Raw genomic sequence first — 25,501 nt, 5'->3', positions numbered from 1 at the left:
CCTGCGGAGGGCCCCCCGGCCTGGCGAGCGCGACCCCCGCCCGGTCCACCCGCGGCTTCCCTTTGTGCTGGGGGTGGTGGCGCAGCGGCGCGGGGGAGGGGCGCCGCCGCCCCCGGAGGGGGCACAGGTGCGGCCTGTGCGGCGGCTCGCGCGGCCCAGGTGAGTGAGTGTCCCGGCGTCCCGCCGCGGGCGCCGGCCCCGGTCGCGTCCCCACTCCGCCTCCGCCTCTGCCGCCGCCGCCGCCGCCGCCTTCGCCTCCGCGCAGCTGGCTCGAGCCTGCCCGAGCGGCCGTTGTGCCGGCGGTTCCGCCAGGGGGTGCCGGGTCCGAACGAGCGACAGCGGCGTCCCGGGAGACCCTGCCGGCGAGACCCGGCGCGGGTGAGTGCTGGCGAGTAGCCGTGTCCGTCTCCACAACGTTGTGTTTCCCCGAGCGCCGAGATCGGGCACGTTCAGGGTCGAAACCCGAAGAAGGAGCTTGAAGAGGAGGCTCCCTGGGGGCCCGCCTGTCCGGACGTGGCCTCTGTTCCCATGTTTAGGAAAAGACCTTTTATGCGTAGCTGGGATCGTCACTACTCATGTGGATGGCCTTGACCCTCTCGTCTGCTTTCAGAAAGCACGGAGGCAGCCAACACCCAGCACTCGTGTAGAAATCAGCTCCAAACCACTTGCCCGGAGACAAAAGGGAACCTACACAAGGGGAAACTCTCTCTAGAAATCTTGGCCTAGAAAAGAAAGCTTTTAGCACTCAGAGCAGACGGAGCTCTGGCTTCATGCCTAGAGTGGTGTCGGGAGGGACCTGATGCTTTCTGTGGAGTGACCTTGGGTGGGCCTCTCCACCACTCAGCCTAGATGTCAGGAATGATGATGGCACCTGCTTCAAAGGGTGAAGGTGAAACCAGGAAGTCACTGGTGTGCGGTTGGCACTGCATGAATGTGGTTTCCTCCACTTCCCTCTCTGAGCCCCCCAGCAGCTGAGGGTCCGTGAAAAAGGACAGGAGTGGGTATAGCTGGTCATTGTCATGAAGTTGCTAATTTGTCAGAAGTCTAGTTGTCCTTTCCTTCCAGGAGGGAGCTGTACAGGATGGACAGCTGGAGCCCCCTTTGTGTATACCTGATTATCTTGAAACAGTGCTGACTTTTTGTTACATTGTTTATGATTAGCAAAGGTGGTTTATTCAATAGGTAACAAATTGACTCTTCTCAGAGGTGGATAGAAGGGAAAAAAATTCCTCCTTAAGGACCCTCAGTCCCAGTATGTGACTTGTGCCCATATTGCTGGCTTAGTTCTTCTTCTGTGTTTCCCCATCCCCTGAGAGCCCCCAGAGCCTGGTTCTGTGCTGTCAGTGAGTTACTTGACATTTCAAACCTAGAAGAAACCTTAATATCACCTGATATACCAGCCCATTTCATAGATGCTACCATGAGGTCTGGAGAGGTTAGCATGCTTGTTCAAGTTTATCCTGGGTGTCCTAGGCAGAGCTTAAGCCCCAGAAAAAGGTTTCCTACCTGTGAGCTTTTTAAATTTAATTTAATTTAATTTTTATGGTGGACTAGCCTAGCCGTTAAGTGCATGGAAACCACCGTGGGTTGGAATCTCAACTCTGCTGGCTTCTTCCTAACTATGTGAATCTGTCAAATTACTTCCCCTTGCTGCTATCAGTTTCCTCCTCCATAAACAGAATAATAATAGTGGTGGCCTCATGGGGTTGTTGTGGAGATTAAATCAGGAAAGCTCTTAAACCAGTACCCGTGTCTAGAGCATACTTTATGTGTAGTAGTCATCACTGCACCACATCCTTAACTTCATGATATTTTAGAAGTACGATACTCTCAAAGACTGTGTGACATTCAGCAGAGCATCACGATGAAGGGCCCAGGTTTGGTTCCCAGCCATTTACTAGCTTTGTGACCTTGAACCCAATATCTCATCTGTAAAATGGGATAAGGGACATCGGCCTGGCCAAGTAGTTGTGGGGTTATATGAGACAGCGTATGTAAATCCCATAGCTTGGTTCCAGGGTCATTGGGCTCTGAAATGGTACCATGTCATTATAACCTTGATCTAGCCAAAAGGCCCAGTTGAGACCAAGCATCAAAAGAAAGGTACTTATAGGAAGTGGGTTAAAAGACATGGTGTTGTCAGATTTCAGATGACAAAGGAACAGTTGTTAAATGTTCTCTCTGATTCTAACAATCCGATTTTTTCAACTCGCAGTGTAAGAGTTCTTCGTAGAACATTGCTTTCTCTTCCTCTGCCCTCCATGTGACTGCTTTCACCCTCATTGCCATTGATATCATCCAGCAGAGCCTTTAATTAACAAATGACCTAGAGCTATTACTATTACTACGTGCTCAGAAATCCTGTTCTTGTTGTAGGTGAGCGACTTCTTTCGTGATGGAGGGAAGCCGGCAGACCCGAGTGTCTCGGCCCTACAAGATCAGCGAATCTTCAAAGGTCTGTGAAAATTGCCTAAGAAGTGTGATGTTTTTCTAATGAGCTCATTCTCAGTGTACACACTGGTTTTCTGTTCTTGGTGGTCGTGGTAATCTTCTTACTGATGAGCAGAGGTAGCCTGGGCTAGGTGTGGAAGAAACATAAAATAGATCTGGCAGTGCAAGGGTCATTAGAGACACAGCTCAACTCATTTATTCTGCACCTCAACCCTAAGAGCTGGGTGGGACAGGATAAAAGTCATGGGACTGCTGTCCCCACTTGGGGGCTCAAAAACTCCAAGGACAAGTCCATTGAGAAGCCAGCATCCAACTTTATGGTGGGGGCAGCACATTGCATTCCTGGTTGTTAAGGGCCCAGGGTCCTCCCCCATCATGACTTTCTGGGACCCTAGGAATGAGTGAGGTTGGTTTCCCAGGGCTGGGCTACCAACCTGTGTCACACTAGCTGCATCAGAATCACCCTGGGAGAAAGTCAGGGGAAGGGTGTCCCATTAGAAATGCATATGCCTGGCCTCGCCCCCAGACCTGCTCAGTTAAAATCTGAGCACAGGACCGGGGCATCTACACCTTCGGAAAACTTCTCTGGGAACTCGGAGCAGCCCCTGTCCCCTCAGCTGCTATAGATAAGAATTGGGGTCCCAACTTGCTGGACTATCCCCACTTTTACCTATCTTTTTATATATATCAGTAACACCCCCTTTAAAAGTGATCCTTTTTGGATATTTAATTTTATGGTTACCCTAGATCAGCATTCTCAGTGAGGCAAATATTACCCCCACAAGGGTAAAATTGGTTCTTGGAGTGTGTGGAAAGAATTTTTACTCTCTTTATGATTACAGCACCACTATACATATAGTACATGCACAGATAAATAGAATATATGTGATATTAACATTTTGTGGACGCTGTTAGAAAAAATACCTTAAAGAACATTGAAAAAAGGTTAAGAAAGTCCATGTCAGCTAAAGGGAGTTGTGAGCAGCCTAGAGATTTGAGGGAAAAAGAAGGAGATTCTGCACATGTGCATCAAAGAAAAACGGGCGTGATTTTCAGGATAGGTTGGTTCTGAGAAACAGTCTCCTATTTCCATTTGCGTTTACTGAGAAGACTCTTGCCAAGCCTGGCTTTATCTGCTGTGAAAACCCAGAAAGGTCTCGCTGCTGACTCAAAGGGGCTTTGTTTCAGAGCTTGGCTACGGAGACAGTATGGCTTTCTAAGTTTCATAGCACTAGAAATCTTTGTCCCTTAAAGCCTGATTCTGAGTTTCTTTCTTTCTTCATTGATGCTTTTAGGAATAGGGTTCTCAATCCGTTGGTTGATTGTATTTATGTTCCTAACTTTTTGTATTTAAAAAGTGCCCAAATTATAACTGATTTTTCTAGACATTAACACACCCCTGTAGCCTGCACCGAGATTAAAAAAAATTACCAAACCCCTGTAGTCCCTACATTGCCACTCTCCCAACTTCCAATGCTGCGATTTTGCCTGCCCTTGAACTCTATGTAAGCGTGCCTGGCTCCTTGCACTCAGGATGGTGCATCCGAGGTTCTCCGCAGTGGCTGCTTATCGTAGTAGGTTGTTCCTTCTCGGTGCGATGGAGTCTTCCACTGAGTGACTACCACTGTTCATTTATCTACTCTAAAATGCGTTCATCTATTTTGATGCTGAGTTCTTTTTTAATATGAAATACCCCATATCTGCTGTATCCATCCAGTATTAGCTCCTGAGTACCCGTGTTTCTTCACCCACTTTGCCTTTTTTCTGATAAAGGCACTAGCATAGGACATGAAGGGAAGAACAGGGTCGATACTATCGGAGAACGTTGGGGGCCAGGGCTTTGAAGTTGTACGAAGTGCTAAGACTCTGTTCCTATTGTTCCTTTAAAATTGGGAAGTCACATTTGTCTGTTGTTTGAAGTTCTCGTCTCCGCAGCTACACTAAAATAATGAGAAACGGGCTGTCGTCAAGAACCAGGTACAGAATTAAAGGCGCCTACTTATCTCGGAGACCCAGTTTTAGAAGCAGCGCTGCCCTTTTCCCTGCTCTGGCTCATGGAGCAGATGGTTCCCTTTGGCAGCTGTCGTCTGGGGCTTTCCCAAGTCCCCACCCCTCGGGGTTGTCCCTTTTTTATCAAGCAGCCTGGGGTCATGTGTACCCCCATTTAAGTGTGGCGCCTCCACATCCCCACCAGCTTGGAGACAACCAGGGGCCCCGGTTGGGCGGACAGCACACCCGATGCCCCTCACTTGCTTCTCTCAGGACACTGAGCCGTTACTATTACGAGATATCCTGCTGCTATAGTGCTTTTTAATTTCCTTCGATCTGCATTTGAGAGGGGCCCCAAGCCAGCATGTGTTGGAGTCGAGACCATTTCTGCTTAATTAGAAGCCAAAACCAGGCCAGCCAGGCTCTCTCTCTGCAAGTAACCAGAATAAATGGAGCTATCTGTGTTTGGGACCTATGAGAAACCATCCTGTAATGTAAGAGCAGTAGAACCTGACTCTCTAGACTTGGATAGGAAGGAAGCTTAAGGCAGTATCTGTTTGGTGTCCTCATCAGAATGTGAGGTGGCTGCCCATACCCATAATATAGACAGCGATCGATGTTGGAACTAGATAAGGAAGGACCAGAGGGAAAAGAAGTCTCTCAATTACAAATCCGTCAGAGGCAGTAAAGAGCAGATTTGGAGGGGAAGAAAGAAATGAAACTCACTACTCTAGGAAGTAACCTACAAGAATTAGGGGACCTGTCAGCCAATCACATAGCAGCTCACACCTACCAATCCCTCAGTCCATCTTCCTTTCTACCACCATTTCCCTTTTTGAGGCTTAGTGCCCAGCCAGCCTCTTCTCAATCACCCTCAAATAGATCAGCTACCTAGTTGATATTCCCGAATGGCCTGTTTTCCCCTATATTGAATTTTCTTGTTGTTTTCATAGTGAATAAATAAGTGTGCGATATCTCGAAAGCCTCGAGCATAATTAGTCCTCCAAGGATTTGAAACTCTTGACAAGGTCTGACATATCTTCATAGCCTCAAAAGCACATGGCAGGCATGTAGCACTCAATAACCGGCTACCAACATAAATTTATGGAATTCATAGTCATTATTCATATTAATTCATTTGTTAATTCTAGCACAGCATGGTGACTTCAGGTTTGGGCTCTGGAATCAAACAGGTTCAAATCTCAGCCCTGCCGTGCAGTCATTGTGGGGCTTTGGGCAGGCTTCTTCTTAGTCTCTGCAAAGTAGAGATTATAGTAGATATATCCTTTGGAGAGTTTTCAAGATGTTTAAATGAGAGATTGCATGTCAGGTACACAGCACAATGCAGGTACATATAAGCCCCCGGGAAAAGACAATGTATCTGAATTTTACGTATATGTCTCTTTTAACCCTGGCATTGGCTAGTGAAGCCATATTTCCAGAAGTAGGATTCCCAGAGCACCTCAGTCTGGAGACATCACTCAGCCTTTGGGACCCACCACATCCCTGCACAGATCAGTAGAAATAGGAGTCTCTATAGCAAGCCCCTGTGCCTTTCTGAGAGGGCAAAAGCTGTCTTCCTCAGCACAGAGCGCTGGTGGGGATGACAATCACAGCAGCTTCCCTCAGGCGGCCTCTTTGCCGTAATCTGTCTCATTAAATGCCCCCTACCCCAGCCCGAGCAGTGAATACCCTCATCTTCACTTTTGAGACAAGGAAATGGAGTCTCAGAGTCTCCTTGTGACTCACCCTAGATCACACAGCTGATAAGTGGCAGAGCTGGAGTCAAACCCCGATTCTGTCTGACTTTTGAGGCTACACTCTGAGCTACTTCTTCATCCTGACAGGACAGCATTTTTCAAACCTGTTTGCTCATGACCCACAGTAAGGAAGGGGGGAAGGAGACAAGGAAGAAAAAAAAACTTTTAGAAATCCTATTTATAAAGAAGGAAAAGAGGGAAGGAAGGAAGGCTGATTTTAGTAGTTTAATTTATAAAGAAGGAGAAAATGGAAGGAAGGATATATACAACACACACACACACACACACACACTCACACACTCCACTCACACTCACCCACTCACCCACTCACACTCACCCACTCACCCCCTCACCCTTGTTCCTGCGATGCACTCTGGTATTCTATTTCCCATTCTCCTTCATTCCACTGTATTTAAAATGCTAGTTGTGTTGCACTAGATTGACTCCAGGCCCCTGCATCTGGGGGAGTGGGGAGGAGGCAGGTTGGTTCACTTCCCCTCCCTGGACCTGGCTGCAAGTAGAGCCCTGACAGGTGATCTCCCATAGGTGTACCGCTGGGCCGAGCACTCGACCACAGTGCTGCAGCGGCTGAATGAGCAGCGTCTCCGTGGCCTCTTCTGCGACATCGTCCTAGTAGCCGACGAGCAGCGCCTGCCGGCCCACCGCAACCTGCTGGCCGTGTGCAGCGACTACTTCAACTCCATGTTCACCCTGGGCATGCGTGAGGCCTTCCAGAAGGAGGTGGAGTTGATTGGTGCCTCCTACATCGGCCTCAAGGCTGTGGTGGACTTCCTGTACGGTGGGGAGCTGGCGCTGGACGGTGGCAACATCGACTACATCCTGGAGACAGCCCACCTGCTGCAGATCTGGACAGTGGTGGACTTCTGCTGTGAGTACCTAGAGCAGGAGGTGAGCGAGGACAACTACCTGTACCTGCAGGAGCTGGCCTCCATCTACAGCCTCAAGCGGTTGGATGCCTTCATCGACGGCTTCATCCTGAGCCACTTTGGCACACTGTCCTTCACGCCTGACTTCCTGCAGAACATCTCCATGCAGAAGCTGTGCGTGTACCTGAGCAGCAGCGAGGTGCAGCGGGAGTGCGAGCATGACCTGCTGCAGGCCGCCCTGCAGTGGCTGACGCAGCAGCCAGAGCGTGAGGCCCACGCCTACCAGGTGCTGGAGCACATCCACTTCCCCCTCATCCCCAAGAACGACCTGCTGCATCGCGTCAAGCCCGCCGTGTGCTCGCTGCTTCCCAGGGAGGCCAACTGCGAGGGCTTCATCGAGGAGGCCGTGCGCTACCACAACAGCCTGGCGGCCCAGCCGGTCATGCAGACCAAGCGCACGGCACTGCGCACCAACGAGGAGCGCCTGCTGTTCGTGGGCGGTGAGGTCTCTGAGCGGTGTCTGGAGCTCAGTGATGACACCTGCTACCTGGACGCCAAGAGCGAGCAGTGGGTCAAGGAGACACCCCTGCCAGCCCGGCGGAGCCACCACTGTGTTGCCGTGTTGGGGGGTTTCATCTTCATCGCCGGCGGCAGCTTCTCGAGGGACAATGGAGGGGATGCAGCGTCCAGTCTTCTTTATAGGTATGACCCCCGCTGTAAACAGTGGATCAAGGTGAGATTAAAGCCAGATTCTTTCTTTACTCTTGAGGACTTTTGATCTCTTTAACCTAGCCTGACTGCCCCTCCCATCTCTTGGGCCTTGACCAGCGTCCTGCTTCTGAACGAGGTGTGATGATAAAGTGATGAGCCACCTAGTTCCCACCCTCCCCTATGCCCGCACCCTGGTTGCGGGGAGTGAGGGCTGACCGGCCTCCTTCTGCAGGGTCAGTCATTTTCCAGGGCAGCGATGTCCAATAGAACTTTCCGTGCCGATAGAAACATTTCACATCTGTGCTGTCCGATATAGTAGCCACCAGCCACGTGTGGCGATCAAGCACTTGAAATTGTGGCCAATGTGACTGGAGGACTGAATTTTCAATTTGATTTAAATGTGTGTAAATGACCACACAAGGCTACTATCTACCATATTGGATAGCGCCAGTCTCAAGATTTGGCCCATAGCTTGAACACTCTTCCCCATGGCTCGGAGTCTTAGCCGAGCTCCTCTTTTGGAAAGTTTTGGAGCTGGTTTAAGGAGGCCACGAAGGCTCGTCTGATAGGACCTGTGGCCACTAATTCTGGGAAGAGCATGGGTCTTGGCATCAGACCTGAGTTTACATCCCAACTTGGCTAAATTATAGCTGGGGATTTCAGACTGGTTTCTTGTCCTCTCCAAATTTCAGCTTCTCCCTCTGGAAATGAGTGGGGGAGACATTGACTTTCCAGGGTCGGAGTTTGTAACCAATGTTGACTGGCAAGTGCCTGGCAGAGGGAAGGTTTTCTTTTCTCCCATGAATGCCTGCCTCCCCAGACTACCATCCACAAAAGTCGGTCTCAGTCTTTATACTCACACCTCTGTGTTTTTACTTAACTTGGTGTTTTTCTGAGCTCAAAACTCAGAATGGACTCTGATGACCTTTTGATTTTATTCTTAAAAATCTAAAACCACCCACCAAGGTATAAGTCTTGCCACTAGAAAGAGGCTCCCAGCTTTGAGCCCATCTTCAAAAGCTTCATAGCGGTGGCAGCCTGAATGGATCGCCCCCTGCAGGACTGTGTTTACTTGTATGTTCTGCTTAGATTTTTTTTTTAAGTTAGGTCTTCTGCTTTTTAATTTCCTGTTGACTGCCGCTTTCTGCCTTTTAAATTAATGGCAATCATTAATTTGAAAAAAAAAAAACTATCTGATGGGGGTAGCAAGAGGAAAGATTAATTTTTATTTCAGGAAACCACTAAATCAGCAATTATGAACTGTGTATCCTACAGAATGCAAGTGCACGAGGCTGGCCACATAGCCAAACAAGTTTGGGGAGCCATGTTCTTCATTTCCCTCTTGGGGATCCCCAATGTCTCAAGGGTCTTTGGGGACTCTGAGCAGCCCCTCCTAAAGAACGCTCCTTTCTTCAAATTTGACTCCCTTCCCCCAAACTCACTTGGTCACTGCCTCACCTTCCCAGGCTGTCTGTTCCATTGAACACCTTTGGGAACTACTGCTAGATATTGCATTGACACTGTCCAGGGTTTGGGGAAGGGAAGGTACAGGTGTCTCGCCTCCACAGGTGGCCTCCATGAACCAGCGCCGTGTGGATTTCTACCTTGCCTCCATTGAAGACATGCTGGTGGCTGTTGGTGGCCGGAATGAGAATGGAGCACTCTCTTCAGTCGAGACGTACAGTCCCAAGACTGACTCCTGGTCCTACGTGGCCGGTTTGCCAAGGTGATTGGGGGTTTCGTGGCAGACTCTTCAGGCATAACAACTTTTAGGTTACAGTTCAGTCCACCTCACTTACTGGATGTTTTGGCCTCCAGAAAAATCTGGCTTGTACATAACAGACCATGAGGGCGGAGGGTGTGGTGGTTGACGAGTCAGGGCTCCTGTTCTTGGCCATCCGAGTGCAAGTGTCAGCTCGATTACTAAGATAAACATTCCTCAGTTTCCGAGTCTGTTCACTTCCTGCATTTCAAGGAGTGAGCGTTGAGTTCGGACAGTGATGGATTTACCTAAAAATCTCTGAGTTTGGGCAAGGAGAGTTCAAATTGCTGGGGGGATATCTGTACCAGATCCGCGACACGAGCAGGTACCGCCGCCCTCTTCGTTTCCTCATCTGTAAAGTGGGCATGATTATAATGCCCTGTAGCATTGTCATAAGAACGAGATTGTCTTAAGATGCTCCTTGGGAGTCTCACACACAGCACACAGCACACGGACAATGCTCCAAGGCTCAGAGCAGTTATTCTCCCTGAATAAAGGTGTGCATTTATTATCGTCATGGGTTTGGCAGAAGGCTCATGCCACTTATTTTACCAATTCCCTGTAGTCTGACCTGCAGGTACACTTCCTGAAGCAGTCTTGCTGTGGAACGCCTCCATGTGTCTTGGGGACTTTGTCCTTGAGAGTTAGAAGGATGCATTGTGTAAGCGTCTGGGTGTGAACCCCATCTCTTCCAGTCCTTAGTTATTACCAGCTTCTTGTAGAGTTCCAAGAAGGCAATAGAGTAACACCTGGACAGCTGTTAACTAAGGCGATTGGACAGTTGTGGTATTAGTGACTGATCGCCCTATGCCAAATTTAGCCAAGTGCTTTCTGTGATAAGTCCTTTGCTGTTCACAATAACCTGGTGGGGTGGAGATAGGCGCCCATACAATTTATCATCCAAACCAGGATGGCAGTGAATGAGGCAGGTCAGCAGTAAATAATGACCCCGCAATAAGCAAAGCAAGACCTCTGGTCTCTTGGTTTAGTTACCTTATCATCCCATTTTACAGATGGAGAAATGAGACTTGATAATAGCGATAAGAACATCTGCTGCTGTCGCTCTCTGGGCCAGCCGGTGTGATTTATATACCCTAAATGCTACAATAACCCTATAATTATTTTTTCTTTCTAAATGGACCGTAGATGTACAATAATCCATGATGCTGTCATCATTATTGCATGCATGCCCCACATTGATGTCATTTATTTACTCATATCTGTTTTTATTTACTGACATGTGATGGGACCTCCATGAACCCACAGCCCAATCCCAGAGCCAAGATGTGGAACAGTAACTGCCGTCTGCCCACAACAATATTGTCCCCTATACTTTTCTCTCCCATCCACCTGCCTCCCACTGTATAACCACTGTTCCGAATTTCATAACATCGTTCCCTTTTGTTTCACCGTTGTTTGTACTTTTTTTTTTTTTTTGTCTTTATATAGACTTCATTTTTTAGAGCAGGAAACTAGGTTTACAGAAATTTAAGCAGACAAGAGAGTTCTCATACGCCTCTCCCTACATTTTTAATATCTCACAAGTGTGTGTTACGTCTGTTCCAATGGATGTACCAATATGGATACATTATCATTAACTAAGGTCCACAGTTTATATTAAGGTTCGCTCTTGGCATGGTACATTCTGTGGGCTTTGACAAATGTATAATGGCAGGTATCCATCATTATAGAACCATACCGAGTAGTTTTTCTGCCCCAAGATCCTGTGTGCCCTACTCCTTCATCCCTGCCCCTTCCAATGAACGAACCGCTGTCAACCGCTGCTGTTTTACTGGCCCTGTAGCCTGGACTTTTGCAGAATGTCATATAGTTAGAATTATACTCTTCCCCATTTCATATGTAATTTGATCGGGTATACATGTGTGCCTCGATAGCATGTTGTTGCTGTTTTCAGCCTTTATGAGAAGGAATCCAGTCTTGTGATTATGCCGACTTCTCAGGGTGGGACATGGAGAGAGGGGCGGAGCTGGGATCCTTGCCCAGGCCGTCTGACTGCCTAGCGGCCCATTTACTCACTCTGTCTTCCACTTTCTGTCCAGTGACAGCTGCCGTCTGTAAAGTGTTCACAAGGTGCCTGCTCCCTGCATCATCCCCTCAAATCCTTACGACCCCCGGAGAGGGCACGTTGTCCCCATTTGCCGAGAAGACAGGCCCCAGCACGTAGACCCCAGGCCAGGGCAGCATGGAGCTCCCTCCTTGTCTCTTTATCCACCTGTCCCTCTCTCCACAGGTTCACGTATGGCCACGCAGGCACCATCTACAAAGACTTCGTGTATATCTCGGGGGGCCATGACTACCAGATCGGCCCCTACCGCAAGAACCTGCTGTGCTACGACCACCGGACGGACGTGTGGGAGGAGCGGCGGCCCATGACCACGGCACGGGGCTGGCACAGCATGTGCAGCCTGGAGGACCGCATCTACTCCATCGGGGGCAGCGACGACAGCGTGGAGTCCATGGAGCGCTTCGACGTGCTGAGCGTCGAGGCCTACAGCCCGCAGTGCAACCAGTGGACCCGCGTGGCCCCGCTGCTGCACGCCAACAGTGAGTCGGGCGTGGCCGTGTGGGAGGGTCGCATCTACATCCTGGGTGGCTACAGCTGGGAGAACACGGCCTTCTCCAAGACAGTCCAGGTGTACGACCTCGAGAAGGACAAGTGGAGCAAAGGCACCGACCTGCCCAAGGCCATCGCCGGCGTGTCCGCCTGCGTCTGCGCCCTGAAGCCGAGGCTGGAGGACAAGAAGAAGAAGGGCAAGGCCAAGAGGCACCAGGACCGGGATCAGTGACCCTGCCCTCGCCTACTGGGACCCCGTCCCCATCGCCACCTCCCAGAGTGTCTGTAGACCAGCAACAACTTCGTAGAACCCTGGAACCATTATGTACCACTTAGCAGCTTTTTTTACTTTTATGACTCTTGGTATTTCTATATCACAGTAAACAATTAAATATTCTATGTAACTTTACTTATTATCTTGCTCGAATAATTAAACCTGGGCCCAGGCAGGAAATATGCCCTTATGTCTGCGCAGAGCTTCTCTCCACAGTACAAATCCTTGGGGGTGCCCCTTAACCATATCCATCAGAGTATCTAGGGCAGGGGTTATGCAAAAATTTTTGTAGTGAAAAAACTAGAGGCTTCAGTGCAACACTTCAGATCATCTAGTCCATGCCTTTCCAAACCTGGCTGAGCTTTAAAAAAAAAAATAGACACCTGGGCCCCATCTCAGAATAATCGAATCTAAAACTACCAGGAATGGGGGTGGGAGTGGCTAGAAACTGTATTTAACCTGTTCCTGGAATGACTAAGCATCAGCTATGTTTGGGAATCACTGGCAAGGTCAAGCGCATTTGTTTCCATAGATGGGGTTGCAGACCCCAAGAGGATGAGTGAGTGACCAAAGGTCACCAACTGGCTGGACAGTCAGGTGAGACCCAAGACTTCTCATCAGGGAAGTGTTCCCACTGGGATTTTCTTATCAGGTGACGATTGTTTCTGAATAATCCCATTTTTCCTGGTTGATAATCTTCCTAAATTCTAAAAGTACATAGGTAACCAAGGAAGAAAGAAAAAAAAAAGCACAAAGCTCCTCATAAACACTATTTTGTAATTTATGCTTTTAAAAAACGTTTTCTTTTTTCTGGAACCCACTTTCTTATATTACGGATGTACTGAGGCGCCCCCCCCGCCCCGCCCCATCTACATTTATTTCTCAGGAAAGAAAAAGGGAGCACCGTAGAATTTGCCATTGTTCTCTGTGACTCCAGCTCTGAGAAGCCTCTGAAAGCTTTTACACGAGTGAGCACATGTCGATTCCTAGAAAGGTGGTCGAGTGTCTCCCCCAAGTCTAGCGACAGACCCCAGCCCACCCAACCGCTGCTAAGTAGTTTTGTGCTGCTGGGCGAATTCTTTAACAAGTCTGGAGCTGTTTCCTCATTCATTAAGCAACGGGGTTAGATGAAATAACCACCAGGCTCCTCCCAGGGGTTAAGCTTTTTCAGTTTATATAAGCTATGAAAACATATTCAGCACCTCCTTTTGAGATGTGCAACCGCCCTGCACTGATTCCTGCAGTTAATAGAACATCAAGAGTGTGCGCCCTTTAAGGAGAGTTTGAGACTATCAGCCAAGTCACTGTGAAACACAAAGTATGGTTGGAGGACGGGAGTGTGATCTGTTTTAATCATGAGCCAAGAGAGGCATTAATGATCTATAACTTGACAAAGATCTGTTTGCAGAGATGAGAAAACTTCACGATATACTGTTAACATTTAGAGTAATAATCTCAGTTAACTTTTATTTTATTTTTGTCTCTTTATTGCACTTTCTTTCTTTCAAGGTTTACCATGATTTTGATTGGTCCTGTTTCTATAGTGATCAGGAGAGCTGAGAGTGACTTGGGCATTTAAAGCTTCAGAACTCAGATCATCGCCCTCTATTGCTAGTTGGGCTGCAGTCTGCATATTGAGCTAGTTCTTTGCATATGGGAGTTGCCAGGGGCTTACAAACTGTTGAGAAGTTCTGTAAGACATACAAACAAACCAAAAAACTACACTCTTGTTGCTTCACAACCCTTCTGTATATATTAAAGGCTCTGAGAAGTCTGCATGAACTATTAACCTTCCATCAACCCAGCATCTCCAAATTTTGTTGAGCCCGAAACCCTTTTTTATCTCATACCTAGTCCCAGCCCTCAACGAAATATATTTAGCAGAACAACTTCTACCAACTTTGGGTTAACTTAGCCCCTTCCTATTCCAGAAAAGGGTTCGTTACTTGACGACCCTTGACAAAGCACGGAACCTGTGGTCTGTTCTCCCCGGCTCAGCCCAGTTTATGAAGAGGTGATCATTCAACCAGAATCCAGGGGCAAGTGAGGAAGAGCTCTGGGGAGCCAGATGGCTTTGACCTTGGGGAGAGGAGCCATCAGTTTTTAGCCTAAGCCAGCTGTTTTGTTTTTGACTACCAGGACGTGTTCCAGGATGCAGGCCCTTCGCCTCTGTTCTGACTTCTTGTGCCTGTGGGTTACTTGCAATGTACTGGTCCCTAACATTTTGTCATGTCTCACCTACCACTATGCATACAGTTTGTAACTTACATGGCTTAGGATCTAAGATTATTGAGGTTGGGGGAGCATTCGCTTAAAGGTCGGCTTGATAAGTAAATTTCCTCTTGTGAACCAACTTCAAATAATTGGTGGTGCCTCCACTTAGACTAAGAAAGTTTCTCAAGCTCATTAAGGTCAAAGGAAAATAACATCATGACCAATGAGCAGTGTCTACCTGGACGTGGGAGAAGAGTGGTGGGACCTGCGGCAGGTTTTTGCTGTTCATGTTTTAAGATGGAAATCACTAAGATTAGAAGGAAAGGTTTTTTAACTCAGATGGGCAGAGCTTGGGGATGTGCTTAGGCAAGTGGCTATTTGAACTGCAAAATCATGATGGTATAGTTTCAAACCAAAGGCCCAGAGTTTTGCAGGCTGCCTTCTTGAGATGAAAACAGCAATATTTGGCATTATGTCATCAAATTGTCAGTGCTCTGAGCCGAACTTTGAGACAATCTGGATCATTTTTTTGATCTTTCAAAATAAGCATTGTGGGCTCTTTATTCAGGTTTTGTTTTTCGCACTTTCAAAGAACTAGAGTTTTAACTTCATATTAGTTGTGGATTTTGAGTTTGATCCTCATCCAAGTCAGAGCCTTGTTTGCTTAAGATATAAATTTAATAATGGAAGGAGATAGAAAAGCTGGAGAAACCTTTGGTTCCTTAGGGTGGTCTTTCTGCTCGTATGGATGGCTCAATCAGCATTTTTAACATTCTCTCATTTTAGATGGACTACTGGGAAGGACTTGTAGATCTTGATCTGAGCAGAAAACTTCGTGTGTGTATTCTGAATGTCCCTCCCCTCCACCCTGACTAATAAAGCGACCTCATGGTGACTTAATAGAAATCTCAGAAGCCAACCCTAAGAGGTGTTTGATTTTGGGTGGGAACCCAAATGCCAAAGGAGGGGTGGAGTCCATCCCCTAAGGTTCAGGGTCCCAATCTTTGAGTTCAGATGAGTTCACCTGTGGTTCAAAGTACTTGGCCCCAAGGCCAAGAGTGACCTTTTGATGATTTGAGCAATGTGGGAAGTGAGAGGACCTCCGCCTATACCCCCTTGTAGAGTTACCAGCCGTCATCTCTACCCTGGTCCTCCATGGCATATGGCTTGACCAGTTCCAGCCTGAGCAGCACCTCACAGGCCTTTTAGCTCTCAGAGCTTTCGGCTAGAATGTCAGACCACTGGTCCCAAACCTGGAGGGGCAGTTTCAGCCATGACCTGGACATTCTCACTGTCTCTGCCAATTCTGAGTGTCTTCAGAGGGGAGGGGCAATGGTCTGGCCTCCAGGACAAACCTTCTGGAGCATAGGGCAGTTCTGCAGATACTTGGGAATCCTGCCTTATGCATCTGCCAAGCCTGGCAGTTTTTAAAGTTTTTTGAAATGTTTTGATACTTTTTGATACCATTTGCTAATAACCATTTTGTAGGTTTCCTGCTGGGGGTTTTCCATCTCACCACCCCCCACCCGCCCCCCCTCCCCCTTTGAGATTGCACTAGATAGCAAATGTCTTGTGGTCAGTGCCAGGATCTCGCCTGCCTCGTGTAGCTTTGTCTTGGATCTTGCTCTCTGTGGCTGTGATCTGATATAACTCTTGAATTGTATAAGATCACACGGGCCCATGAGTATGACCGTCTTAGGCTCCCCTACTGAGCAAGAGGGCACTGATTTGCCAAGAAGACCCTCTCACTTCCCTAAGATGTTCTATATTTCTTCCGAAGCTCCTACCTCAGCAATGTGCAGAGTTGAAAAGATACCTGAGGACTGATCCACAGATCACCTTTCTCATACGGGTCATTTCTCAACCCAGGGCATGGCTAGGGTTCTGATCCACTCCCGTCCACCCCTTCTTTTAAAGAAATTTTAACATGAAATCCACAAAATCTGTTAACAGTGAACCATCTGCACTTTATAGAATTATTGCCCTTAGCATTGGAGGGTGTTAATTTCTTTGTGGGTTGTTTTTTTTTTTTAACATGGATATATTTTGTGACTTCTGAGGATGTTTTGGAGTCTCAAGAAATTGTCTTTTGGTTGCCTTAGTTAAAAGAATTGAAGGAATGTACAAATTGGGGGAGGGGGGCAGAGGGGATAAACCTTTCCATGTCAGTTTTCTTTGAGAAAAGGAACTCCACCCTTTCAAAGTTACTTGAAGCCGTCTTTCCAGGTTTCCTTGCAATTGAAGGGAAAAATAAAGTTTTTTGGATCAATTGAAGTTAATTACAACCGGCTTTCTATCAAAATTAGTGAAATATTTAACGATTAAGTAATTCATTGGGTATGTTCTAGCTATTAATGTTACCGAAATCTGTAATCGCATGTGTTTGTTTTTTAATTTGTTGCTTTTGTATTTGTAACTTTATGACACTCGGAGCTTTTCTGTGTTGTACTTCTTTTTAATTAATTTTCTGCATGTTGATTTTTTTCTTTGTTTTTAATTCCATACAGAGTATTCTATTCTTGAAACACATTAAAATGATTTGCCTGCTAGGGTATGGCTTATTTTATAATTACATTCCTAGTCTTGTGTGGTTATCGTAATGCTCTTCAGTCCTATTTTCTCTGCCTGAATGAAAAAAGAACCCCTTGCATGTTGAGCCCAAATATGATTTGGAAATTAACCAGACTGCCTTTTGGGTTTATGCGATGCTGGGACATTTCAATTGTGCTTTCATTGTGCCTCTAATTACTCTATTTTGCCAGGAATTTCATTCAGATCCTTGATTGCAGTACTAAGTCCTGTGACCTGAAATGAAACTATTTGCTTAAATTTGCATCCGTTGGGGTATTTTCATTAGAAAAGAAAATTAGAAAGCAATTTGTTATCTTTATCAGAAAGAAACAATAATATTTCTATAAGAACAGCTTCTACTTTATTTCCATTAGAGCCCAAAAAGAGAAGGATGGGGCCTCTGCTCTCTTGGGGTTTTACAAGGTCACCAGCAGACAAGCCCAGTCACAGAGGGCACCTTTAGCAACTAAGCATCGGGAGGATGGTTCAAGGTACCTACTGTGCCCATTACACCTAGAAACTGCATTAGAATTTGCTTCCGAGCCAATAAGCTGCCCCAAATGGGACACTGGCTTCCAGATGCTGAATTCACCATTAATCTTTCATTTCAACCTCGGAAGAATCTTAGGTTCAAAATGGTACTCTCTCCATTTTCAGAATGAAGAATCCAAGGCTTGCATTAATCTTACCCGAGTCGAATGAGCTTACCTATCCAACGGGTCAGTGCTGGTCTTGGTTTGGATCCTCTTGAATGCAGAATCTTAGACAAGGACTTGAAGACAGGTGGTTTCTTTGCGGAGGTGGTCCCCAGGAAGCCAGAGTGAGACAAGGAAGGAGGCAAAGCTGATAGGAAGATGCTTTATCTAATGCTGAGTTATAAGACCCTCCAAACGGAGGCTTAGAACCATAATTATTTTTGCTGACAAATCTGAGGGTTGACTGGGTAAGCAGCTCTCACCTGGATCTCACATAGAGTCAGGTGGTGACTCCTGGACACTCACTGCAAGGTGGGGCCTGAGTGGGGACTGAAACAGCTGGGGTTCCTCAGCAGCCCCATCTCTCTCCCTCACTCTCAATCCGTCTTCCTCTGTCTCTCCCTTCCACTTCCTTCCTCTCCTCCTCTAGCCCCTTTGTTCTCTCTCTTCAGTCTTTCCATATGGTAGCCTTACCCAAACTTCTTACAAGACAGCCAAAGGCTCCCAGAGTGAGTGTCTCAAGTGTACTTAACAGTGGCCACATGGCTTTTTCTAACCCCTGATTCTTACCTGACCCAGTCAACCCTCAGATTTGTCAGCAAAAATAATTGATTATGGTTCTAAGCCTCTGTTTGGAGGTCTTGTAACTCAGCATTAGTTAAAGCATCTAGAAAGTTATGGAGAGTCCCTTCTGCATTTCACTCCTTGAGGTCATCACAAAGCCCCTCCTCCCCCCCCACCAAGTTTAGGGTGGGAGAGAGAGAGATGGCATCTCAACACATTGGGGCAGCAGGTATGTTCCTGGGTTATCCGCCTGGAGGAAGGAGAGTGAGAGCATCTACTAGCCTCTGCCCGCCTGGGTCAAGGCTGCTCCCAGAAGCCTGACTGCCGTCCACTCCTGGGCTGCTCTGTGAACAGCTGGCTGTTCTGTGTCTGAGAGGCCTTGGGGAAGAAAGAAACACGGTGTGTGAGAGGGGATGCTGTCAGCCTACTCTCAATGGCCACTGTGGCTGTGGCTAGAATCAGAAGAGGACAGTGGGCCTGTGTCAGACACCAGAGGCACCGGCATGGGGCTGGATTTTAACTCAAGTCTGCCAGCTCAGACTCTTCTCTGTCAACTATTCGAAAACGACCACCATTTAAAGGCCCCATGTAGGGTATATTGCGTCCCCAGAAGCCCCCACCCCCACCCCCACGTTGCAAATATATCCTGACGATTTAGCCAGGGGAGTCCTTGGCTTTCACTCAACCATCAGCCAAGATCGCTGTCCCCTAACTCAGACAGCAGAGAGGCAACAGGTACGAGGCATGTGAGATTGCAGGAAGCTGGGTACGGGACATAGCAAGGACACAAGGCTGTCTCTTCAGAGCCCCACAGAGACAAGGTCCTCAACACATGTCAGCTGAGGCCAGGGCTGATGCACAAGGACCTGCCCACATCCTTGAATTAAGACCGGCTCATATATCACCTTGTCTGTGGAGCTGGACAACTTTGTGTTCATGAAGATGACATATATTTCCTAGGCGTCTGCTCTCTGCCAGGAAGGCACTGCTGTAGATGCTGGGGATCCAGTGGTGAACAAGATGTCTGCCCTGCTGGTCGATATCCTAGTGAGGAGAAACAGACCCGCAAACACAGGGCGGGCAGGGAAAGGTGATACGAGCGTACTGGAACACATCGAACTGTACACTTAAGATGAATACATTTTATATATGTGAATTGTATCTCAACAAAGCTTAAAAAAAAATCTGTGGGAGAAGTTTGCATGGCTTGTGAGAGGAACAAAAGGCATTGGGCAAAAGAGAAAGTGGTGAGAAATGAGAGCTGGGGACAAATCACAGAGGGTTTTGAGCAGAGGAGGGAAGGGACCTGATTCCTATCTGCTGCATAGAGGTGGAGGTGAGGGAAAAGGTAGAAGGAGGGAGACCCTCTTGTCAGGAGGCATACAGAAGTTTCTGCGGTCATCCGTGCCTGGAGGATGCTGGCCAGGGGCAGAGACTTCCCTGATAAATTCCTCTAGGGAACGCACTACAGCTGCACCAGTTACAAACCACACCTAAACTTGGTGTCTTAAAACAACAACGGTTTAATTATATAGATGGGGCCTGGCTAGGAGATTCTACAGCTTTAGCCAGGGTCTCTCGGTGGTATGGCTTCACTCACAAGTCTGCTTTGGTCGTGGGGGCGGGAGGGGGGCAGGAGGGGCGGGGTTGAGAGTGTAGGGTAGAAGGTTGGCCTCAGTAGGGACCATCGACTAGAAACCTGGCCTGGTGGTCTCAGAGAAGTCTGAGGATTTCTCACCTGGTAGCTCAGGGCAACCCAAGAGAATGTTCCAAGAGACAGAGGAGCAGAAGCTGCCTATGTCCTTTTTTTAAAAAATTAACACACAATAAAATGTACTCTGTGTGCGTATAGTTCTATGAATTTTAACATAGCCAATTCATTATTTACTGCATAAATAAAAGCCCAGCAAAGGGCAGAAAGGCAGGCAGCGAGAGAATAAGGAAAGTGGATAGGGAGGCTATGCAAGGAATCGGCAGGTAGCACTACCTGGAGATAGAATGTTTTATATAATATCAGTGTCCTCCAAATGAAAGCATAAATTTGACGATGCAAGATGAAAAAAATAAATTGAAAAAAATAAAAGCCCAACAATGGGTGAATGGATGAAGAAAATGTGGTTCAACCATGCAATAAAATATTACTAAGCCATAAACAGAAACAGAGCACTGACACATGCTACAACATGGAAGAACCTTGAAGACATTACGCTAAGTCAAAGAAGCCAGACAAAAAAGACCACATGTTGTATGATTCCATTTATATGCAACGGCCAGAACAGGCAAATTTATAGAGACACAAAGTAGATTAGTGGTTGTTTAGGGCTGTGGTGGAATGACAGGGGGTGGGGAGCAATAGCTAAAGAGTATGGGGTTTCTCTTTGTGGTGAGGAAAATTTCCTAAACTTGACTGTGGTTATGGTTGCACATATCTGTGACTAAACAAAAAAATCACAGAATTATATACTCTAAATGGGTGAATTGTATGCTATGTGAATTATATCTCAGTAAAGCTGTTTAAAATATTACATAATTCACCCCATTCTCTGAGTTCTGTGTTTTGGTCTCCCAGATAGCAACAGGCTGAAAGCCAGGATCTGCCTAAATTAGGGACAAGATGGTGAGAACAGAGGTAGCCTTCGTTTGGGTCCAGCTAGGAAAACAATTCTGCATGGGCAGACCTCAGGGCATCCTTCAGAGGGTGCTCTAGATAAGTGGTTCTCAAAAGGTGGTCCCTGGACCGGCAGCATCACAGGGAATTTGGTAGACATGCCAGTTCTCAGGCCCCACCCCAGATCTGTCAAATCTGCTGAATCATTCCCAAGCAATGTGTGTTTTCACAAGCCCTCCTGGTGAGTCTAAGGCGTGCTGTGCTCGATTGAGAACCATTGCTCTCTAGAGAGTTCTGTCTCCTTCCTCCATCTACAGGCTTTCCTGGGCTATGAGTCCGCCAAACTGCCAACAGCTATGCCCAGTTCGTGCTGGCCAAAACCGGAACCACAGGGCTTTTCTCCAGCTAAGAACAACCCAGCCTAGGGGGAGATGAATCTTCCAGACTGAAACGGCTAGAAAAGGTCCTGGAGCAAATCTCTGCAGAGACCAAACACCTGCTGCATCCCAGAGACAGTGAACCGTGTCTGTGGACTTCCTGTTGACAGAGCAGGAAACCCTGGGGCGTGGCCCAACCCTTTGACTGGTCTCCAGCTCCGCTGGCTGGGCAACTTCATGCTCCGCTCAATGGAACTATTGCACCAGGCATGCCACAATAGTGATTCATCCTCCGCGGGAGTCAAGGCCCCACCCCTTCAGCCGTTTAAAGGTGCTAAAAAAATATAACTCCTATATGCAGTTCCGAATTTCTAAATATGCTGCTGCTGTGGGCCTTTTTGGTTCCAGGCTGAGATTCAACAGACCTGGATTCCAACTCAATGTTCATAACTAATTAGCCTTGAGCAAGGCTTTGTTCAGTGTCTCCTGTTTTCAGAACTGGGACTAGATCACATGTGGTAATGTGGACAGAGCCTGGACTGTGAGTCAGAAACATGGATTTTGGCTTGGGCTTTGCCACATGCCACCTGAGCCAGGCACCTCATCTCTTAAATCTCAGTTTCTTATGCTGTGGAATGAGATGGTTAGAGATGATTTGGTGTCCCTCAGGGTGTGACCTACAGAACCCTTGTCTTCTAAGCAGCTACCTAAAGAAGTTTGGGAAAAGTTTGGGGAAATCTGGAGGCAACGCTTCTCCTCCTGGAAAAGTGCATGAGGGTACACATTTGTACATTCCAGTCTCTGAAAGTCTCATCAAAGACACCTATCTAACTTTGCTTAAACCTGTGTTGCCCAAGCTTGTTTGGCCCTGGCCCCTCCCCCTTTTCCCTCTATTAATAACTACAGAGAATGTGTGTTGGCACAACACCATTTGACAAATGAGAAACTGAAAGATTTCTGTGTCCCATCAACTCTGACAGTCAAAGATTCAGCGATCGTCCCATCACCCATAGGGAAAGATGCCAAGAAGATATCAAAGAAGATGGTCAGCTGACTTCTTAAGATATATTTCCCATGAAGACAGTGACTTGATGTGGTTACTATGTTTTAAGGACTTGTTTCCAATTTTGCAGGTCAAGAATCTTAATTTGGTTAATGCATCTGTAGTGGTTAATTTTATGTGTCAATTTGGCTGGACCATAGTGCCCAGACATTCAGTCGAACATTCCCCTGGGTGTTGCTGTGAAAGTGCTTTTAACATTTAGATTGGTGGATGTTGAGTAAAGAAGGTTGCCCTCCATCAGGTGGTCGGGCCTCATGTCATCAGGCGAAGGCCTTACTAGAACAAAGACTCAACTTCCCTGAGCAGGAGGGGATTCTCCAGCAGGCGGCCTTCAGACTTAAAGCACAACATTGGCTCTTCCCGGGGTTTCTGGACTTCCCTGCAAACTTTGGACTTGCCAGCCTCCATAATAGGAATTCCTTAAAATCAATCTCTCTCTCTCTCTTTCTTGCTCGCTCTCGCTCTCGCTCTCGTCCTCTCTCTTTTTCTCCTTCCCTCCCTCTCTTCCTCCTGCTCTCTCTCTCTCTCTCTCCCTCCTCCAAACACACACACATGCACACACCCTACTGGTTCTGTTTCTCTAGACAACCCTGAAAAATAGAGTATCCACAAGAGAATAGACGGAGAACTCACTCCATGAGTCATATTCTGAAAGGCAGCAGTGAGGGGAACTCCTCCCAAGAGGTGGACTTTGGCTGATACAGCTGGTCATCCACTTTACGAAGAAGGAGAAGTAGGCTGACATAAGAATATATATGAATTCATGGGCAGTTGGCAACTGGCTTGACTGATTTGTCAGAGACTTGGAAGAAAAAGGTGACCGGAAACAAAGGAGACTAGAGAGATGTACATGGGTGGGTGTGCACAAGTGGGACACGGAGTGTGTAGGTCTTTGTATCACTCATACCATTCGTTAGGGAGCATTCACCATGCAGGAAGCGTCAAGCAACTAAGTAAGCAGAATGACTTTCTAGTAGATGTCAGCCAGCCTGTCTCTGGCCACCCCAGTGCTGGCACATGGGTGCGTGAACAGACTAGTCACAGTGGGAGGAACACACACTGTTCATGGGCTCCATTCACCAAAGCTCATCTAGCTGCTGCCACTGCCAGTGACATGGACCAACGCTGAGCTCCCAATATGGCACCATCCCTCAAAGAGACCCACCTACTCTTTGGTGGCCAGTGGTTACATTGAACTCCTTCTACCCTGGAAGGCTCAGCAATTCACCTTGATGGGAATCAGCAATATTCCAGGTGTAAGTTTGCCTTTTCCTTCCACAGGGTCAGAATATATCTTCGCCATACTGGTCTTATGCTCTTGGACTAGAACTTACATCACAGGCACTCCTAGTTCACAGGCCTTCAGACTTGGCCTGGAACTATGCCATCAGCTTTCCTGAGTCTCTAGCTTGCAGAAGGCAGACAGCAGGACTTATCAGCCACCATAATCACATGAGCCAATTTCTTATAATAGATCATGATATGTTTATATCTATCTATCTCCTATTGGTTCTGTTTATCTGGAGAACCCTGACTAATACAATGAGATGACACGTAGAGAAGACCTAAAGATGTTCATTAATATTCATAATAGTAAACAATTAAAAACAATTTATATAAATGAAACATGCACAGGACAGAATATTGAACAATCACTTAAATAATGTTTATGAGTTATTTTCTTTTTAATAAAGTGGAAAAATACTTGGGTTATTGTCATGGGAAAAGCCAGAATACAAAAACCAGATATCCAGTAATAATAATAATAATAACACTCCCGTTTACTGAGCAGTAACTAAGTGCCAGGCACTGTCTTGAACATTTTATATGCATCATTGAACTAAATGAAATTCTCACTATTATATTAAAAATATGTATATTTTTTAAAGTCTCGGAGATTATATACCAAAAAGCCAGCAGTGTTTGTCTTAGAAGACAAATTAGTTTTTCCTTCTTTCTTCTTTGCTTTACCACAATGAGCTTGTATTGCCTTTATGATTAGAAAGAATGAAAAAAAACTGGATTTTTAAAAGGAGGATGGAGCCTCAGTCTCCTGCATCTGGCTCTTCATCCAATTTGAGATCATGATACTCATGGGGTAGCCCAGGACAGGTAGTGGGGTGCCCCCCTCCCTATCCTGGAAGGCTACCATCCCCAGAATCTGCCGATGATGTTAAATTAAAAAATATCATATAACTAATGTATCAATAGTGCTAACAGCAGCAACATCATCTTATATGCAAATCACTTTTATTTAATTGTAGAGCACACACAGCATAGTAATTACCTATCAAATGGTAATTATGCTTTTATTAATTTTTAAACTTTCATTAAAAGAAAGCGTCTTAAATTGGAAAGAAACAATCCATGTCACAGCCAGTTAGCCCCAGAAATGTTTGTCTGCTTGACAGTCTCAAAATAATTACCATCGCAATCAGTCACCCCTTATGAAACACTTACCATGCACCGGGCATTGTGCAAAGCAAGCTCTTTGCATTGGATGTCTCAATATGTATTCCTCATCGCCACGCTGGAGATTAGTCTTGTCATCACAAGATTACAGATGAAGAAATAGAGACTGAGAAAAATTAAATTTCATGTTGAGTGAGCAAAGCTAGAATTCAAGCCTAGAAGTGTTTAACTCAGAAGTGAGGGGATCTAAGCCACCATGCTGCGTTGCTGGTAGAGGTGTGTTCTTAGCCTCTGCTGTGGCGTTCACAAAGGTGTGTCGATGGAAACAAAGAAAAAGACAATACTGAGCCCTGTCATTGCTTTGGCTTGTGTTTCTTGCTCTCATGTTTAGAACAACCAGAGAGGGTCTATGTGTAGATGGACACCTTCTCTTTCACTGTCCCATCTACCCAATCCAACAAATCAGAAACATGGCATTAAGATAACATTGCCTCTCTCACATCTTTCACATCAGGTGACAAATTCCATTACCTCAAAATCTTTCAGTTCTTTCCCCTGCTGACCAGCTTCTCTGCAGCATCCTATTCA

General features: G+C 46.8%; 1 protein-coding gene across 1 annotated transcript; it reads left to right on the top strand.

The window, feature by feature from the left end:
* Nucleotides 1-243: 243 nt before the first annotated feature.
* KLHL36 (kelch like family member 36) lies at nucleotides 244-17,271 on the top strand. Its single transcript, XM_039888759.1, has 5 exons — nucleotides 244-378; nucleotides 2,377-2,455; nucleotides 6,747-7,820; nucleotides 9,367-9,524; nucleotides 11,812-17,271. Exons 2-5 carry the CDS (start codon nucleotides 2,396-2,398, stop codon nucleotides 12,365-12,367), a joined length of 1,848 nt encoding a protein of 615 aa, XP_039744693.1. The 5' UTR covers nucleotides 244-378; nucleotides 2,377-2,395; the 3' UTR covers nucleotides 12,368-17,271.
* Nucleotides 17,272-25,501: the final 8,230 nt, after the last annotated feature.

The sequence above is a fragment of the Pteropus medius genome, unplaced genomic scaffold, assembly GCF_902729225.1.
Source record: "Pteropus medius unplaced genomic scaffold, Ma_sr-lr_union100, whole genome shotgun sequence".
In the NCBI taxonomy this organism is placed as follows: Eukaryota; Metazoa; Chordata; class Mammalia; order Chiroptera; family Pteropodidae; genus Pteropus; species Pteropus medius.
Note: the sequence above shows the minus strand (reverse complement) of the source record. Positions and strands in the feature narration are given on the sequence as shown.